This window comes from Leptonotus elevatus, chromosome 20 (genome assembly GCF_054856555.1).
Source record: "Leptonotus elevatus isolate MCC_2025b chromosome 20, RoL_Lele_1.0, whole genome shotgun sequence".
NCBI classification, from domain to species: Eukaryota; Metazoa; Chordata; class Actinopteri; order Syngnathiformes; family Syngnathidae; genus Leptonotus; species Leptonotus elevatus.
The window spans coordinates 6,496,692-6,517,046 of NC_141258.1; the positions used below are offsets into that span (position 1 = coordinate 6,496,692).

The 20,355-nt window shown below is 42.1% G+C and overlaps 1 protein-coding gene across 1 annotated transcript in view; it reads right to left on the bottom strand.

The window, feature by feature from the left end:
- Positions 1-20,355, bottom strand: part of raraa (retinoic acid receptor, alpha a) — a 164,653-nt gene that overhangs the window by 83,296 nt on the left and 61,002 nt on the right. The window contains exon 3 of the mRNA XM_086064202.1: positions 7,803-8,328. Within this exon, the coding sequence (XP_085920328.1) occupies positions 7,803-7,956 (154 nt within the window). The 5' untranslated portion in view covers positions 7,957-8,328. The remainder of the gene's footprint in view (positions 1-7,802; positions 8,329-20,355) is intronic.

Below are 20,355 nucleotides of genomic sequence, written 5' to 3' on the forward strand. Positions count from 1 at the left end.
TAAAGGGCATTAGCAGATAGCGATATATATATTTGTGTGCGGAGGGGAGATAAAAGGAAGGAGAAGGAGGTCAGCGTGAGAGCGGGTTGAGCGAAAGGATACACGCTGAAGGAGAGAGAGAGAGAGAGAGAGAGAGAGAGAGAGAGAGAGAGAGAGAGAGAGAGAGAGAGAGAGAGAGAGAGAGAGAGATGAGGAAAAAAAAGAGGAGTTGTTATCGCGTTACCCTTGTCTTGACTTCCTCGCGGGGGCCTTTGAAGAGAAGAGAGAGAATAAAAAAAAGAGATACTCTCGCTGGCACATCAGAAAGAGATTTAGATGATGCCAGTGTTTACCCAATTGAGCGCCGCGTGGCTGCTGGCGGCAGCCTGATGCTTTTTTTTCAAACTCGTCGTGGCCCGACCGACCGCGGCTTAGTTTGCGCGCGTCATGTATGGATTTTTACACTCGGTGTGAATGTTCGCCATAGATAGCGCATGTATTCCTAATAGAGCGCGCCGTGCGAATGAAGCCGTCCGCCGGATTAGGGATGGACAGCTCGGAAAAGTGGGGGCCTGCGATTTGCATACCACAAAAAAAAAAAAAAAAAAAAAAAGCGGCGAAAGAAAGACGTAGCGAGAAGATGGAGAGAGGAAGGGAAACAAGGAGAAGGGGGCTTAGAGAGTGGCCCACACTTGCCAAAGCCGGTCGGGGATAAATCCTGCGGTTAGGATCAAGTATTCCGGGCAGCCATTTGGCCCCAGGTTCCCTCAAAGCAAATGGAAAATAACAGGCTGTGAGTAAATAGGTGGCCGGGTAATGATAGCTCTGTCAAGTTCTAAAGTGGAGAAAGGCAAGAGTGCGGAGAGAGGAGGATAATAGGGAATGAAAGAGGAAAGTGTGGGCGAATGGCAACGCGGTAGGGGAGGTCGGATGACAAATAAGACAAAAAGCGCTAACGGGAAGGTTTGGGGTGGAATTAGGGGAGAGGGATGTCTCGCACAACAAGAGGCCAAAAGGGAGAGCAAGGAGGGGGGACACGGTGACGCAATTTCTTGTGGAAGCCTTTTTGGAATAAGCTCACTGATGTTTTTTTTTGGCAAGTTGCGCATGTGTGAGTGTGCGTGTGTGCGCCTCAGGCTCCAACTTCCGGCGGCACTCTTGAGATCTACATCGGGGTCTCAATTCCGCTCTCAGCTCACACATTGCAAAAAAAAAATATGCCCCCCCCCACCCCCCCAAAAAGGGCTGATTTGTTTTGAGTTTTATAAGGATTTTTATACATATATTTAAAATCACATACTCCCTCTCTCTCTTTAATAGATAAACCGCACCTGTGTGTTTTCTATCTATTCAAATCGCCGGTAACGACAAGCATCCGCATGAGCAGCGAATGACAAGCGCACGTGCGCAAGATTATCATTGTCAGCTCCAGACAGCGTGTTTAATCCATTCTCACCACTTAGCCGAGTTGAAACGAGTTGAATTTACGAGCCTGACAATCCTTTTATTGTTGGCGCAGTAATATATGGTCGATTTCACTTGCTTTTCCATGCGTTGAACCCTCACATTTTCTCTCACTTGCCGCTCCGACGAGACGTTTTTATTCATTACCACAATATATGAGGGGAAAAGTCACCATAGAACACAAGAGGAGAAGAGTCATGGGCTTCTAAGTAAGATTACTAGTTTCCTGTTCTAGGGTTGTTACAATTAGTATGTTAATTTTGAGTTCATTTAAAGTTGCTTTAACACCACTATTTTTTTTTTTACTTGGATATCCTGGGGGAATTCCAGTCGCAACGCAGCAGACCCGTCCACGTTAAAATTTACCAGCAATAAATTGAATAATAATCAATATATTTGTGGCGACTGGCGTCAAGTTGTATTTTACAATTTGAAACATTTCACAAGTTACTTCATGTTAAAGATTAGATAGGTCTGAATATGAAAAGGAAAATGCACTGAGCTGTCACCAACGTCTTACAAATGCAATTATGCCATCTAGTGGCAGAAAGATGACCTCAACACTAATCAATATCACAATTTTTTTTTATAGTTTTTAATTTTAACTCAATTTTATGAATTACTATGAAATTACTGTAATAACTAATATATATATATATATATAAACCAAACCAAATTGAGTCTTTCCACTTTGAGATATATTGAAATATGTATCGAATTTTCCTTTTACAGTACTAATACTAGCCTACACTGGCGCAATGATGCAACATATCAATCCACGGAAATTCATTTATTTTTAGTTTAAAATATCTTACTTGATTCTCCAGGATCCTCCACGGTACCCTGGCCAACAGCAGTACCCAGGATGTAGTTTTTTTTTTCTATGGTCACATTTGAAATCCATTCCGATTTTGTTGTACCAGCCTCGCGCTAGCTAGTGCTAAGCTAGTTCGTTTTCAAACTCCCTTTTGTTTGTTGTATTTTTAATCATTTGTTTTTGTTTCTATCGATGCTAGTGTGTCAAAAATATTGCTTCAAAAGAACTCGGTCCCTATTGCAAAAAAAAAAAAAAAACCCGGGGACTGCTGGTGTCACTTCATTTTTCAAAGTTCCAATAATGCTCTAGTTAACTAACAAGCTCAATAGGTGCGATCGGCTGCCGCGGCGGATGTGTTTGGCACGTTGTTTTTAATAATCTTCCCTCCTCGCTGTCAGACATATTGGCAGCCTTCGAATGGCTTTCCAATAATGACATGCACCTCCTCTCCAGTGGAGTCATTCTCAAAGAATCGGCTACCTTGTCACATGCTAACAAAGTGCTCAGGTCAATGACATAAGACAGCGTTTGTGTACACACACACGTTGGACCGCAGCCAACGGGGAGCACCTCGCAAGTGTTCCTCGCCGTCATTATATCCCAATCAGCGGGGGCATTGTGAGCGCGAGTGTTTGTATATTTTCGCCACCCATGGAGCGCGCTCTCGCATGTCCCCCTTGATTCGTGCGGACCACCGGGGCAGAGCGGAACCACCTGTCCGTCCAGGAAGCAGCGCGCACACACGCTCTCTCGCCAAGATTAGCATATCCATATTTGCTCATGGCTGGTGCATTCCTCTGCGGGTTTCTTAATGGCTTCACTTCCTTATGGTCTGAAAATACTTTCATATTCCTCCACCTGGCCAAAAAGCACATTCATAAATGTGATTTGTCCCTTTAATAGCTTTGGGGGAAAAAAGACGGTTTGTGTGCTTTAGCGGTTATAGGAAACGCTCGAGTGGCAAGCAATTACAGACGAGCGCGGCCTGTCGGGAGAAGCCAATTAGTCCGGCGTGGCAGCAGGTAGCGGGGGCTGGCTGCGCGCTTTATGATCCCTCAAAACGCCGCGCTAATCTAAAAGCACGGTGACAGACAGCGGAAGGCACTAATGATAAGAACGGGGATCAATAGCCAGGTTGGGTTATTGCCTGCCGGCTCCGTTTTCATCAGGGCCAGCGCCTCGAAAGGTTTTTAATTGAAAACACCCGCGAACGTTGCGCCGAGGCTGTGTAATGAGACATTTGATTGGCTGCGTAATAATATTTGTTGAAATTCGATACGAGCGCGAGGGGCTCTCCCTTGTTGATGATAAGCAATAAAGCTCCGGGCAATAAATGTGATACCAATACCTGTAAGCCAAGCTGACGATGGCTGGGATAATGCGAAGGCATAAGCGAGGACTGCTGGAGGTGGGGAGATGCTGAGAAATGGCAACAGGGGGGAGTGGCCAAAGCCTCTATTAGAACCCTTCTGCTCTGCTTGTTCCAAATAACGGCTCTATTGTGTTCGGCTAAGGCGGATCGAGTACACAGAAGAGAGAGTGAATGACAATGGGATGAAAGATGACGAATGAGTGCAGAAGAAACAAACATGATCACATTTAACATTTACATTGAGGGGACAAATTCAGATCCAAGCTGTTTTTTCAGCCTTGGTGGAGGTCAACTTGTTTATATGCACCCCTACGCCTCACTGTTGAAGTCCAAGGAGGTCCGTTGGAAAACACGGGGCCAAGCTAAAGATCGTCCGATGGGTCGCTTACAATAATCGAGGTTGTTGTTAACAACTTGTTAACATCTTGACACCAGTCGAGGGGAACAAGGAAGCGGGAACGACGCGCTCCACTGAATTCCAAAGCAAATGCTGCCCGCTCCGTCTCCACTTTGAGGGGGAAACAAATGGAACTGTGACAAAATGCCAATCACTTGAGTCATGGCAACCGAATAAACGACGGCGTGTGTACGCAGCATTTCCACAACTGAAGGGCAAGTCGGGGAAAAACACATCTGAGAAGAACCTCCGCCAAGGCCGAGCAAATTGTACACTTTTATTCTATTCTTTATTCTTTCGGTATTCTATGCTACAAGTCAAGACATTTTTGAATTAAAAACAGATATGTATATCTGTGGAGGATCAAAATGTGTCCCCCTCAATTGTTGATGATATTATATTTGTACTTTATATATGCCATAAAATGCATTCAACTAACTCACTCCCAGCCATTTTCACTGAAGCAACCCCCTTCACTCCCGGTTGTGCTACTGGATTTTGACAGATTTTGCAAGGGCCACAGAATATTGTGTTCTATTGCTATAAAAACATGGAACCTACCAAAATTAAGATTCAAGTCTCTTTTTCATCAGGAAAAAAAAAGTATATTTCTATCTGTTTTCGTTTTGCAGCTATTAGCATTAGATTATAGCTAAGTTTCATCATTATTCACACACCTGTTGAAAACACTGGCAAAAAGAGCTTGCTGCAACATGGCCCGGGCTGATCTCTTATACTCTGCTGCCACCCGCTGACCGTTTTTTTGTAACAACTACCATTGCTTTAAGCGACCTCTTCAGGTCAGTGTGTGTGCTCTAGCATAATAAAAAAAACATTGGGTTTGAATGATTTGAATATGAAATAAAAAGAAGAACAGACGGACAGATTAACGGATGGATTGACCGACCGGTTAAAATCAGCAACAGTTTTTCATATACATATATATATATATATATATATATATATATATATATATAAATAAATATATATATATATATATATATATATATATATATATATATATATATATATATAAATAAATATATATATATATATTTATATATATATATATATATATATATATATATATATAAATAAATATATATATATATATTTATATATATATATATATATATATATATATATATATATATATATATATATAAATAAATATATATATATATATTTATATATATATATATATATATATATATATATATAAATAAATATATATATATATATATATATATATATATATATATATATATATATATATATAAATAAATAAATAAATAAATATATATATATATATATATATATATATATATATATAAATATATATATAAATATATATATATATAAGCAAACAATAACTGTGGCTCAAAAAAAAAAATAATCCCCAAAACACACGTCTGACAGACGGCCATTAAGAATGTATTCAAATTCATTAGCCTCGTTCTTGGGCCCACGCTGCATCCTCTCTCCAAAGTTTTCTCCATTAATTACTTAAGTAGATTTAAGTGAGCGTGCGAGCAAACAAACAAAAATAACCTTCTTGGCAAAAGGTACCAAGCCGATTTCAAAGCTGAAACAAAAACAAAGCAAAAGTCTCTGTGAGATGAAGCGTCACAATCTAACAGCGCGCAAACACACGTCGGGCGGGAACGAGTGCGCACGCAAACATTCCGCCTTGAACTCCATCCAGGCCAGCGCTCAGCTTTCCCTGCCTCCAATCCAAATCCCTCTCGCTGCAACTTCAAGCAAAAAAGGCTGGCTCTCGGAACGCTCGTCTCGCTTTCGTCACTTGTCGGCAGTGGATTAGGTTGGAGGGGGCTTAGCGAGGCCGTTTCCGTGTCAAAATATGGGAGAACCAACTGGGAGGTTGACTGTCACGTGTGTGACCTGACTTGCAGAAAAATGCTAGTGAAAGGGGCCAGCATTATGTTGAAGCTTAATAGTGTGTTTGCATGTGTGTGTGTATGCGAGGAAACGGTGGTGTCCCAAGCTCTCTGGTGTTTACTGACAGGAAATGTTTGTCCAGGCATAAGGGAGGGGAAACTCGCCGCCTCGTATCACAAACACTGGGAAAGTGGCCCAGCGCACACACATTCACATAAACACAAGCGCGTAAAAAAGGGGAATCTGACGGAAGCGCCAGTCTTTGTGAGGGAGGCGTGGCATTTGCTGCATTCCAACAAACTGGGAAGTCGGAAATTTCCCACCTCTGAGGAGGGAAAAGTGGACCGGGATGCCAGTCAAAGTTCGAAGGGTTCGAAGATGTTGTGAACGGTAGCAAAAATAACCAAAAATGGGACTTTTATGAATAATTTTTCTATAGCGAGCCTAGCCCAGCTAATATAAGGCAACCCTGGACTGGTCAACGGCCAATCACAGGGCAGATATCATCCAGCCAATCAGATCTGTGTAAAGTCTAGTTCAATCACTAATTTAATACCACTGTCATTGATAAAAAAATTGTGTTTTTCCAAAGGTCTTGGAGCCACCAGTGATACAACAAATAAAACGGTGAGCTGAGTCAGCACTGAGTGAACTCATTCACTCCCAGCCATTTTCACTGAAGCAACCCCCTTCGCTCCCGGCTGCTTTACTGGATTTTGACAGATTTTGCAAGGCCCACAGGATATTGTGTTAGCGCATACAGAAGGCTGTGACGCAGCATCTCGGCTGCAGAAAACGGTTGAGGAAATAGTAGTTATTACAAAAAACGGCCAGCAGGTGGCAGCAGAATATAAGAGATCAACCAGGGCCATGTTGCAACAAGCTCTTTTTTGCTTCTGTTTTGAATAGGTTTGTGAATACTGTAATGATGAAACCGAGCTATATTGTAATGCTTATTGCTGCAAAACGGAAAACAAATAGAAATATACTTTTACTCTAATCTTTCTTTTGGTAGGTTCCATGTTTTTATAGCAATAAAACACAATATTTTGTGGGCCTTGCAAAAGCTGGGAGCGAAGGGGGTTGCTTCCATGAAAATGTGAACGAGTTAATAATGTGAGAAAAAGACGGGCAACACTTGGACAGACCAATCGCATCAATTTGTGAAAAATATGAAATGAGCAAATTTTGAGACATACAAAATGTCCGCCTAACAATGATGTTAGTTAGGCTAAAATTCTTGCCCGACTCATATTTTCTTGATGTTGTTTGAGTCGGGAAGAAAGGAGAACATGCAAACTCCACAAAGAATGGCTAGTTCCGACATTCCAATCGGGAACCTCAGAATGTGAGGAAGAATTGCTCAAAGAAAGTTTGTCAAAGGAATACATTTTCCCCCAAATCCTTATTGTTTTTGTTTTGATCATCTTAAAAATTATATTTGCAGCAACACAGGAAAAAAATAAGACAAAACATGTTTCAACAGCTCTCAGCGACTGCAGTGACATTTCCTTTTGAAAAAAACTTTCTCACCTACTTAGACGAGAAACTTTAGCGCGACACTTCTCCGGCTTGTGATTGATTGCCCAAAAAAAAAAAAAAAAAAAAAAAAAGAGGAGTTTGCAACAATGATCGTATGTGAGAGGTTTATTCCGGGAGCGCTTGCCAATTTTGGTCGTCTCTGGCTGTCCTGCCTGATGTTTTTATTTGTGTGTTCTGTGTGTGGGCTCATAAATTAAGGACAGCGCTGGAGGGCCCCGCGAGAGCGTGGGCGTATATTTGCGGCTGTTTACCAACACGCGTCTGTCAGGCGGAAGCGAGGGAAGCGTTACACACGCGCGTCACACGCGGAAGGCGACTCAAGTTTGACTTACTGGCTGGTGAGGGCGTGCTGTAGCCGCTGAGAGGAAGTCCCGCCAGGGCCGGCGGCGACAGACTCCCCAACATGTGGGGGAAGAAGTAGGAGTAGTTGGGCATTGGGAAGCCGCTGAGGTGCGGGCCCGGCATGGGGTTGCCCTTCCCAGCCATGACGCGGACGAAAACCCCCTCTGTGGTTTGCAACAGAGCCAAAAGTCAGTCAGTGTCGTTTACTGCTTGGATTTAATCTCCCATGGGAATTGCTGGATTAGCGCATAATCCAAGCGAGTGTCCAGCGTAGGACGCAAACTCGTCGCCGGGTGGTTAAAATCCAGTTGAGGAAATAATGTTGAAATTTTTTTTTTTTTTAAAAAGCGCTCCAGGATGTTTTATCATTCCTTATCTTCAAATCCAATGGACTGATAGTGATGTGATCTTCCTCTACAGAGTTCCTTTTTGGCTCAGATCACATGATGCCACCATGCTCTCCCGGGATGGGCCTCCTCCTCCTCCTCCTCCCCCTCCTCCTCCTCCTCGCAGCCTCTGTCGAGAGAAATAGAACAAAAAAGGCATCATTCAGTGCTGGGATTGTTTCGCCTTTTAGTCGGCGAGCTGGAGCTAAACAGCGCTTTTGTTTTGACGCTAATTAATGGTAATGTCTCGTCTGAAACCTTACGAAAACAACCCATCTGCCTTAATTACCTAATGGGGTGTTAAAACTGTGAGGAGAGCGGCGGGCGCGTGATGTTTCCTCACAGCTTTTTGCGCGCTGCTCATTAACAGCGACAGGCTGCAAAATAGCGCGGGAGACGAGCGAAAAACACACACACAAACGCCAGCGCAAAAAGAAAAAAAACGTGGCTAATTACGGCAGTTGCCGAAGCCAGAGGTGAGACCCAAGGTGCCACTCTGGGACCACCAGAGATTTGTTGCTGCCGAGTTTACTTCCGAAACAAAGACAGAGAGTTGTTATCGGCGCACAGAGAACGTTATCAAGAGGTGCGCCGGCATAAACAAGATTAAGAGAGTAGCGTGGCTTCAAAACAGCTTGTCACAACACAAGCGCAGTTTACTCTTTCTCGTAATGAGCCATTTACAAGTCGTCGAGAGGGGGGGGGGGGGTGTAAAGCAGGGGGAATGTGTCTTTGCATGAACATTGTTGCACAGGAATGTGATGCTAGAACATGAATCACACCAGGACATCACGGATGAACTCTCGGAAAGGGAGAGGGGTCAAGGTAGACTTGTTGCCACTTGTGCGTAAAGCACCGCGATGTGACAGCTGAGAGGCGTGTACGGCACGCAACCGCATACAGATGCGAGACGAACTGATAGGAAGCATCAGTCACTTGGACACTCGCCCCTTAGCAACTGTTAAGGCTAGTTCTGCACCTAAACAATACTTTTTTATTTATTTAAGATTTGCATTGTTTTCAACAAATTCCTTTTGTTTGTTATGACTGTGTTTTGGGTTGGGTCATGGGGTCATTGTGTTGTTATGGTCCTTCATTTGTTCCTTTTGGTGATTATGATGATGTTGTCAGTTGCTATGCAGTTGCTATGTCCCTTGTGATGATGATATTGTCAGTTGCTATGGCCCTTGTGATGATGATGATGATGTTGTCAGTTTACATGGCCGTTGTGATGATATTGGAATGTTTTTTTTTAGCTATATGACAAAGTGCTTTACATAGCCTCACATATTGTCAGTTGCCATGCAGTTGCTATGTCCCTTGTGATGATATTGTCAGTTGCTATGCAGTTGCTACATCCTTTGTGATTTTGATATTGTCAGTTGCTATGTCCCTTGTGATGATATTGTCAGTTGCTACATCCTTTGTGATTTTGATATTGTCAGTTGCTATGTCCCTTGTGATGATATTGTCAGTTGCTATGCAGTTTCCATGTCTCTTGTGATTATGATATTGTCAGTTGCTATGCAGTTGCTACATCCCTTGTGATTTTGATATTGTCAGTTGCTATGTCCCTTGTGATGATATTGTCAGTTGCTATGGTCCTGTATTTGTGATTTGTTATTATGAGCCAATTGATCGTATTGAAAATAGCTGAAAAACAAATCTATAAATCTATTAAGGCTCTTGAAAGCTCAAATATCTGATACGTTTGTTAAAACTCTACCTCTTCCGTCACTCTGTGGGAGCCGTGCAGTATTTTGTCACCTCAAGATTGAAAGTTGTTTTTTTTTATTTGTTTTTTTAGACAATATCATGTGACAATAGTTAGGTTAGGTTGAGGGAGACGTTATGAAAATGATCACAGTTGTTTGCTTTTGTGAGGCATAAAAGGCTTTTTGTCTGGTCTGTAGAAAATGGAAGGGCGGATGAAAGGTTATACAATCTTATGATTTTCTGCTTCAAGCATATTTCTAGCTGCGACATACATTGCGGTTCTTCCAACAAGAGTGATGTGTCCAGCTCTAATAAGTCTCTTAATCAAACTGAAAGCTGACTTTATGAGCTCGGCCCTTCCACTCACTGACTTATTTTTATTGATTGTTGTGCTAGAGTACTCTTGTCACTTTGTCATTGTGGGATGGCGTGCGCTCTGGTTAGGCCAAAGGCTGAGCTTGTATTAGGCTGAAAGCTTAAACAGCATTTTTTTTTATAACCCATGGGAGTTAGTAATAGTAGTATTTGCTTTTAAAGGCCTCCCCCGTCTGCGGAATAGCCTGCTATTAAATCAAAAGTGAGCTGAGTTATGAAACACATATACTAACAAATGCCTGTAAGGTATTGCATTACAACCATCAATATTTGAAAATATCGCCTGCACGTTAGTGGGATCATACAAAATGCATTAGAATTGTCAGCAGCCTGCAAGTGATGTAATGCCATCTATATTTCCATGTAACAGCCAGGGGGCTGTATAGATGCTTGCTCCAGTCTTTCAATAAGGAGCAACCTCTTACTGGGTCAATGGGAGAACTCACCGGCAGCAAATGGGCTACTTTCTTCACCATTATCATTACAGCGTCTTGTGTGGCCGCCATTCGAGGCTGCTGTGACTGATATTCAGCATCGCACATCAGCGCGCTTTGTTGTGGCGGTGCAACAGCTCTTCATAAGCCATGCCGCAGTAAATAAATGGGGCAGGAGATCTTGACAACGGGAGCGAAAGACAGCCAAACTCTTGATTTTAAGCTTTTAATGATGAGGGGGTTTTTTTCATAGTGGACTAATAGTTATTATGTCAGAATTACTGAATGAGTGATCAAATTCATAATTGTTGAGCGTTTCATGATTTGTATGGTTTAAACTGCTTTTTTTTTTCCATTCGTCAATAAATATAACATTTGTAATTAGTCCCATCTAGTGGTGAACTAAAAGAATGCAACATTATGTTTTAAAGTGCGCACTACGGTGCCTCAGAGAGACCAAACTTCACAATCCTACCACCGATTACTACATAAACAAAGTTTGTCTCATTCAGGTAGCAGAAAGATGGGTGCGAAACATGTCAGCCTTGCAATATAATAATCTATTCTGTGCACCTCGAATAGTCTAAACATGGTACTCTGATTCATGTTGCGTTTGCAGAATATTAATTAAGCAGCAAAATCCACCCGTTTTTATCCATCTCAGTGGGCGGCCATTTTGCTACTTGCTGTTGACTTCAAATGACATTTGCTCGGGGCTCAAGTAACGGCCAATAAGGGCTCAGCATGTGAATGTCACATGACCAAACTCTGAGAAGAGGTGAGCCGAGATTGGTTGTTACCCACTGCTCTGAATATATGACTGAATAGCCGATAGGCCAAAACTTTTGAAGTCGCTAGGCCACCATATTGCTCCTCCCAAGAAGCGTTTCTCGGCATACGATCCTATACATTTTACAGCATCGAAATTGGAGAACATTTGAGCCAGTACTTCGTAGAAACAGCATGATTTATGATGTTTTAAATTTGTTAAACATAGACAAGATGACTTCAGATATTTTACAACTTCCCTTAAATACATGTATAAATGATATGCTTAATGATATTTACAGGAGGAAATTTGTATTTTTTTTTTATTAAAAAATTATAACTGTAATTCAACAAAAGATGCCTCTGCCAAATCTAATATTGGGGTCTAAGGAACTGAGCGATAAAAGAAAAATGGGGGTCTTCAAAGCAGCACATACCATCCACTTATTTATTTTTTTAACTTGTTAAAAAAAATAGTGACCACCCCGGCACAACCAACCCCACCCCGCCCCCGGCCTTATACTAACCGTTTATATAGTAGTCTGCTCACGAGGAGGGAGGAGCAAGATGGCCGCCCTGTGACTTCAACGGCTTCCACGGACCGGCGTGCAAGGGCTATCGGCTATCCAGTCATATATTCAGGTCAGTGTCGTTACCTGAACAACTGTGATGTTAATTTCAGTCAACAGCAGAGGGCGGTATAATGTCAAAATGGCCGCCAATTGCAAAAAAAAAAACAGGTGGTTTAGACCAGTGAGGGCGCAAAGAACATGTTGTTCGAATTTCTTTGGGTTGGCTTCAGTTTTAAAATAATTTCCATATCATTGCCATTATTTCCAATGGGATTTTTTTTTCTTTTTTCCACCTAACTATTCGCAACAGTGTAAAACAGCAAATATTAAGCATGTGTCATACTATATTCCTCCTAACTTTCCAGACAGACAGTAGTGCATATGCAGATGATGAACGCAGCCTAAGCATTTCCTGCCAATATTTTTCTCTCTGACAGCAAAAAAGGCGCACGCTGTGAATGCATTCAGCTACAGAAAGACTCCGAATACAAAAAACCTCCATTGGTTCCTGATTCTTTACAAAGCCCTCTTTCCATCTTTGAATCTCTTTCACCAGCAGCACTGCTCCCGTGTGATGTACTCAACGTGTTCTGTATGACGCGCAAGGTCACCGATAGGAAGCTGTTGCGTGCCTTTTCACTGGTGTCAAGAGCAGGGGCGTAACCAGAACGTTTTTCATTGGGGTGGCCAGGGTGAAACCATGACTCATACAGGTGCTGGGAATAAAAATGTCAAGCAGATGAGCATGACCCCGATAGGCTGTATACTACAAATGTCAACGTTTGTTGCGGCATCTCACAATAGCTTACTCGCATAATATAGCATTAACATAAGCCTATAGTTGCCCCGAGGGCTGGATTCATGCATTTAATGCACTACTTTGGAAAAAAAATTCAAGTCAGCAAGGTCTATTTTTAAAGCTTTATCTCTTACCAGCACATGCTATATTCATTTCAACATATGTAGCCATAAGTGCGCATCTGTATGAAGGATGGCTCCAGGGGGAGCCTAAGTGATCACTAACAGTAGGGGAAAAATAAACAAACAATCTGGGTCACTTGGTCTTCACTACGGCGGTGGCAAGTAACAGCCAGGGAGGAGGAAGGTTCAGAGGTCGCGTGGCACGAGAGAGCGTAATTGGTTGTGACAGCAAACTTTGAATTAATCATCGGCCGAGCAGTAAATGGCAGAGCGGGTTCAGGGGGGGCGGACGGGCGGACAATACGGCGAGCGCAGCCACGGGGGACGGCCCACGCTACGCATGACATACAGTATGGAAGCTGGTGCGGACATAAATAGACACACGCGTGTGCGTAACACACATGGCGAGATGGCAACGCGCACGCGGTTCAACAAGGATTACGCAAAGTAACGGTTAGGAGATGTCAGGTCTGCGAAGAACAATTTGTGACGATTGCGCCGCTTTGCATTGCGTGTACATGTGAGTTGGTTATTTCGGCGAGGGGGGGGGGGGAGTTTTAATTTCAGATGATGCGGAGATGTTTGGTGAAATGCACTTTGGCCTACGACAGATGGAGTTGAAAATGTTTCAAATGTTTACATGCTATCTGTGTCAATTGCAAAACTGTTACATAATGGCTTTTTCCTGCCATGCGGAAATCATGTGTCGCTCAAGTATCAAAGTACAGTGGGTGTCGGTTTATTTTAAAGTATGCAGTATAAGACAAAAGTGACCTAGAATTTCTTGAATTTGACAAAAAAATATATATCAAAGGAGGTTTTATGAAGTTTGCATTTTTTTTTGCATTTGTCTTAAAATAGGAGTTGAGTAACATAAAACTAGGGATGGTCGAACGATACCACTTTTTTTTCAGACCGATACCAATACTAGATACCAATCCCAATTACCAATCCCAATAATACTTTTGATACATAAAATTTTCCCCAAAAAACAATGAAAGATAATTTTCAAGAGATGACTTATATATCCCAAATATAGCATTTCTCTTAATATTTTTAAAATTAATGGCACTTTTCTATTTTTATCATTTGTAATTTCTAGTTCCTGATAGTAAAAGAGCCACAAGAGGGCGGCCGACACTGTTATCAGCCACCGTCACGAGTACCAATATGTTAAATGATTCCGGGTATCGGCCCCATATCAGTACTCAAAACACATAACTAATCTTTCCCTACTGAAATAAATAAAAATGCTATTAGTCCATTCTAGCCTCTTGTAGAATTGTGTAATATAGTTTTTTATTTATTTATGAAAATGGCACAACATAATATTGTACATTATAAAAAGCTCCAATAATGACATAATAATCAAAAAAATTTGCCCCACCTCCCTTTAAAAATAAAAATAACAATTATGGATTGCAGTATACGGACACATGGAGACGGTCCAAAGTCAACTGCAGTAATAAAAAAAAAAAATAAATTCCGAGACGATGAAGAGCATATGCCAGCGAGTCTTGTTGTTATATTATCTGTGTTGCTTCACCGTTGCTGTGTTCAAATACACATTGCTGTAACACCAGGACGCCGATGTTTTCTGTTAGCCCGTCAATGGTGTTTCATATGGTTCGTTAGCATTAAGCTAAAGGGTCACTTGTATCTCAGGGAGATCAGCTCTTTTTTTATTCCATGCAACACAGATGTAAAGCAGTTTTCAGAAAACAAAATATGAATACTTTTTATACACAATTGTTTGTAAAGAAAATGCAGCAAGTGCTACATTCGGGAACGCTATATTATTCCTTTTTCTTCCCTTTGTGTGAAGGAATAACACATTGTATGCATTCATCTTCATGTTTTGATTTGGAACAGCACGTGTGCTCCCAATGGATTTGCATGCATGGAAATGAAAGCTATTTCTATTTTAACACACTGCTATGAATCTATAAATGCACAATTTATGAATAGAATAGAATCCAAACAAGAAACAACACCAATTTTTAACGCGCCAGGTGAAGTGTGTTCCCCGCGGGGAGCTGGAGCAGGTGCGATGACGCGCCTGTTGCTGGACAAAAAAGCCCGGCTATGAACCGATGAATGAAATATGAAAAATTGCCCTTAACTTTTCGACCGACATCTGGCGACGCTCCCGCGAGAGTACGTTGCGAAACGATCCGGATGACTTTGAATTTCACTTTGAAGGCTTAAGTGTAAAACAGCCCCGACTCTCCCGGGGTAACACCAAAGGCTGTCAAAGCTTGCTTGCGGATTGTGAATCTTTTACATGTGCGCCATTCGTACGGCTTCGCAAAGGTGCCCGGCAATGGAAGTCGCTGGGGCGCGGCGCGTTCAAATTTTCATGAGGAACGCTTTTGTGCGCTTGAATACATGTCACGAGGAAAATGTGGCAATTGAGTAGCGAACGCACGCATGAGCGTATGCATACATGTGCAACAAAGCGCACTTGTCTGTGCGCGGGTGCGTATCAACAAGTGTCTAAGCTAGCGTGTGTGTGCGTCCCCAAATGCCCTGAGTCACCTTAGCATGATGTCGAGCTGCCCTGGAGGAGTAGGGGGAGGAGGGTGTGGGGGGGGGGCATCAAACTGTACTTTTCATGCTCAGATTTGCATAAAAAGTAGAGCATGCAGAAGTCACTCGCACCGTATCTCAGCTAATGTTATGTGAATTATTCAGGCCAGAGCGGCCACGCTAAAAATCACTCAAAGTAGTGGACTGTGGTTTCTACACTCGCTATGTCGGGCCTGGAAATGAAGATAGAAACAGAATCACCCCATTAAGATGCTCCGCAACATCGAAAGAAGTCGAGATAATCGGAATTAGCTTGCTCGTTTCTGTAGGAGTTCTTATTTTTCTTCTCCTTGAACGAAAACTCACACACACACACACACACACACACACACACATCGGGAAGAAATTTGATATTTTAAAGTCGCCATACACGAGGACAAAAAAAAAAAAAAAGTCTGTAGCGCCCCCTACATGGGTTTAATGGAGTCCTGTCCCACTACGTTTGACCTACGGCTACAAAAATTGGGTGACATGTGTAGCACCCGGAGACGAACCAAAAAGTATTTGGTAGATGGACCCTAAAATGAACAGGAAGTGAGGTATGAGTATTTGAATGTCCAGTTTTGGCCCATTTTTGCACATGTACAGGAGGAAAAAAAAGCTTAAGTTTTCATCATACTATATGACGGAGGCGGGGCATAACATTTTTAGTTTTAAAATTTCTACATAAAGCATTCCCGGTTGTACGTTTCACCTAGAGAAAATTTGGAGGCATATTAACAGCCCACGACATACAAAAAAGTCTTTGGGAGCCAAACCTAACAGGATGTCCACCATTTTTCTACACTTTTTAATTTCCGATTATATGATTCACCTATCATTTGTGAAATCAGATCAGATCAGCCTAAGACCTACAAAAAAAAGTATTCTGTAGCCATATGGTAAACCTAAAAGGAAGTGCACCATTTGGATTTTATTTTGGGAATTGCACACCATTTTTGGCCTTTTAATGAAACTTTGTACACACGAGGCTTGGCAAAAATATAACAATTTTAGACTGTCCTTGTCCTATGTAACAGTACCCCAACGTGGCCAGGGTTGCAAGGGCCCTTCATAGCTACTCGCAGCTCTAGTAGTATTTTTTGTTTGTCGTAGAGCTCCACTTTAAGCAGACCAACACTTTATGGGTGAAAGAGCAGCAAGTGGGGCGGGGGGTGTCGCAAGGAGGCTAAAAGTGTGCTAAGTGCACATCCAAGCCAGTGAGAACCGTCAGCTCTTTTGCCAAGCCCCCCCCTTGTGGGCCGAATGCACTTGTCAGCGAGGCGGGCAGGGTGACATTTGTGCCTCACCTCAGAAAGGTCACACGCTAATTATCTCAAAGGCCAGCAAGCGGCGGACCTGGAAAGAATAAGAGTAAAGCCCGTGGAAGAGTTGTGAGCATGTATGTCAGGATTCAAGATGGTCGCTCGCTGCCTTGTGTGACCATCCGTGCAGATCTTGACCATCTGTACCACCCTGGATACAAAGTTGGACATTTTTCTTGACTTTTCCCAGGTGATGCATCACATCCTTTAGGGCACACAAAGTACATTCTGTCGAGATTTTACGCTAAACTGAGTCTATTTGGTCCCACTCCAAGTAGAGTAAAATTTACATTTGGAGGAGGATCAAAATAAATAAATAAATAAAAGTCACTCAAGGGTTGAGGAACAAACCCACAATTTTAGAGGATGTTTTTGGTCTCCTCTTGGATATAAACAAACAGTAGGAGTGGTGGTAGAGTGGTCTCCCAAGCTGAAGGTTGTGAGTTTTGCTCCTCAGCCCTTGTGTAACTTAAAAAATAAAAATAAACCAGTCTAAATCTCTCATTGCAAAATGTACTTAGAATTTCTGAATTAAAATTTTTAATTGTTTTTTTCATGTGATAGGCAAATTCTTGTAAAAACTAAAAATACTAGAGTAAAATGTAACTATTTTACTCTCTTACAAGTCTATTTAGAGTGGGATAAATTGCACTCAGTTTAGAGTAAAATTTACTCTACAGAATTTACTTTGCATAAATATTTTTTTCTTTTTTTCCCCTTTTTTATTTTTCTTTCTTTTTTAAAAAGAGCTCAGTATTGTTCATTCGGTAATGTCATCATCATTGCTCTTTTTTTTTTTTTTGTATGTGGGTGAGTATGTGTATGTGCGTGCGTGCGTGCGTGCGAGTGTGTGTGTATTCGTTAGCTCACCAAAAACCTATTAGAAAAAATACCGTTCACCTAAACCGAACAATACTGTGCATAAATATTTAAGTCAAGAGACCATTGATGAAGTTTATCGGCAACACAAATTTCACGTTAGCGACATACCCGTTTTAGCGCAATAACGGTTCATAAAAACGAGTTTAGTTCAACTTTCCCTATATTCAGAAGGAAGAATCTTTCATCCAGCTTTGAACCAGTGATGTTAAGGAAAGTTCGGAGATTCATCTTTTGCCATTTGGCTTGAAATTTAGCAGGGACTCGACTTGTCTTGCTTGTTCTTTTGCCGCAATAAAGGCCTTTTCACACTGCACTTAGCACCATGCAGTGCGTCATTGACCAATCCATTGACTTGCTTTTTTAAAAAAAAATTATATTCAGGCACAGTGGGTTCATGACAACATCTCTGCAGTGATTTTCAACAGCAGTAAATTGCGACTCAGTTTACCCACTCACCTGTTTGCCTCCAAGTCCCACACGACTCTTTTGTGCATATCAATATCAAGCTAACGAAGCATTAATCAAGTTAGGCGCGCAACACAACGCAACACGCAGCATTTGCTTTTGGGGCTGCCCCACTGTAACCATTCAGCTCAGTCAATATTTGCAGGAGGCTATGGTTACATGCGCATAAACACACGGCGGGCCTGGAAGGTACACACGCACGCACAAAACGTCCCCGCTCGCGCTCAAAAGGAGGTCGGAGATACAAAGGGCCATAGATCACCGATACGAACGGCCTGCGGCAATCTCCTTTTTTTTTTTTTTCTTCTTCTACTGGACATTTTTCCAGCTCTGTAAAAACATGAAGGGCTGGGCTCGATTGTTTACACAGCTGGCTCCATGGAGCGGGCTTGCTTAATATGAAATATGACGAGAGCAGAGAGGTGAGAGGGGAAAGAACTTGGAGGAAAATGGCGACCGGAGCCAGGATAGAAGGGCGGGAGGGGAATCAAAGGCTGAAAGTGGTCAGCAATGGAGGACGGTAAAATAATCATAAAGGATACACAGAATGCGAAGCGAGTCGAACTGGGATCGAAAACTGCAACGCACTCACGGGTCCAATATCTGAAATAGGGCTGCAGCTATTCAACATCGCCGACAAACTATTAATCTTTGGTGGAGTAAGTGAGGGAAGAGAGCAGAGAGCGTTGAGGTTTTCCTTGTGGTGAGTCATGCCTCCTGCGGTCTGGGGTCCATGTTATTCTTTCACTGCAGTGACACACCACTTTCGTTCGTTCGGTTGCTCTCGCCCCGCCTGCCCCGCAACTGCTATTGCCTCAACACGTTTGTACCCAGAACAACAGCGCAGTGGATCACTTCCAGCAAAAAAAAAGATTCGTATGCAAATGTGTGACGGAGGACTGACCTGATTCTGACAAATATATGAAAATACTCCCTTGAATCGACGCCATTCCTCAGTCAGGAATTCTCTTCATTAATCATTTGATCTGACCTACATACCATATATGGGCATGTAATTATATTCTACTGGCGGTGAATTGAGAAAACAAGAAAATGTTTATTTGCTTGACCTTTTTTTAATTTAAACATGGCATCCCCCGATAGAGATTTCAGATTTAGACAGAGTGTCTGCGACAAGCCGAGCAGGCAGAGCATGATGAACATGTGACATGTATCCAATATGTTGTGACCTTCTGTGATTGAAGTGCTGCATGAGCATGTGGCACACAATGGGAGTCATGTCGGGGGCAAATGTGTTCCGGGCTAAACTGGTTGAGACGAGGGACTGTCGCTCTGGTACAGTAAGCAGATTATCATTGAAGCAAAAATGTGATACTATTGGTCGGTCCCCACATTGTCAACGTCTGAGAAGTGTTAAGATGTGTGTTTGCGGCATTTGTGAAAATAGTTTTTGGTGGTTTTTTTTTAGTCAAGTCATCTACTTTTCTATTTTTATTTTTTTTGTTTAATTTTTTCTCCAAGAGCTCAGTATTGTTCATTCGGTAATTTTACCGATTTGACATGTCATCATCATTGCTCTCTCTTTTTTAAATATTTTATTTATTTATTTATTTTTTATTTTGTATGTGTGTGTGTGTGTGGGGGGGGGGGGGGGGGTGCATGTGTGCAGGTGTGCGTGCGTGTGAGTGTGTACTCATCAGTTCACCTAAAACCTATTAAAAATGCCATACCGTTCACCTAAACCAAATACTTCAGAATCCAGCTAGAGTCGTGATGTTGTCGGGAGACCCGAGGAAGGATCAAAGAAAAGAAAGGAAAGTGAAATCCAGCACCGACCAGACATTACATACTACCCACCGGGTTACCAACCAGAGTCTTTCACCAACCCCAGAAACATCTAAATTCCAACAAATTAGGGAGACCTCAAGAGACCAAAGGAGAGACTGAGGAGTCATCTACTTTTCAAAGAAATTCCCAATTATATTTGGTCACAAACTTTGGCCTTTCTAGCGGAAAAAAATCCGGACGTTTGGCGACAATCATCAAAAAAACGTCAAAAGTCACCTTGCTATATTTGGACATGATGTGGACTTTTACCAGAGACCTGGCAGCAACATTAGTTTCATGTCCAGCCTAATTCAGACATGCTCTCATGTCTACTATAGTTTCT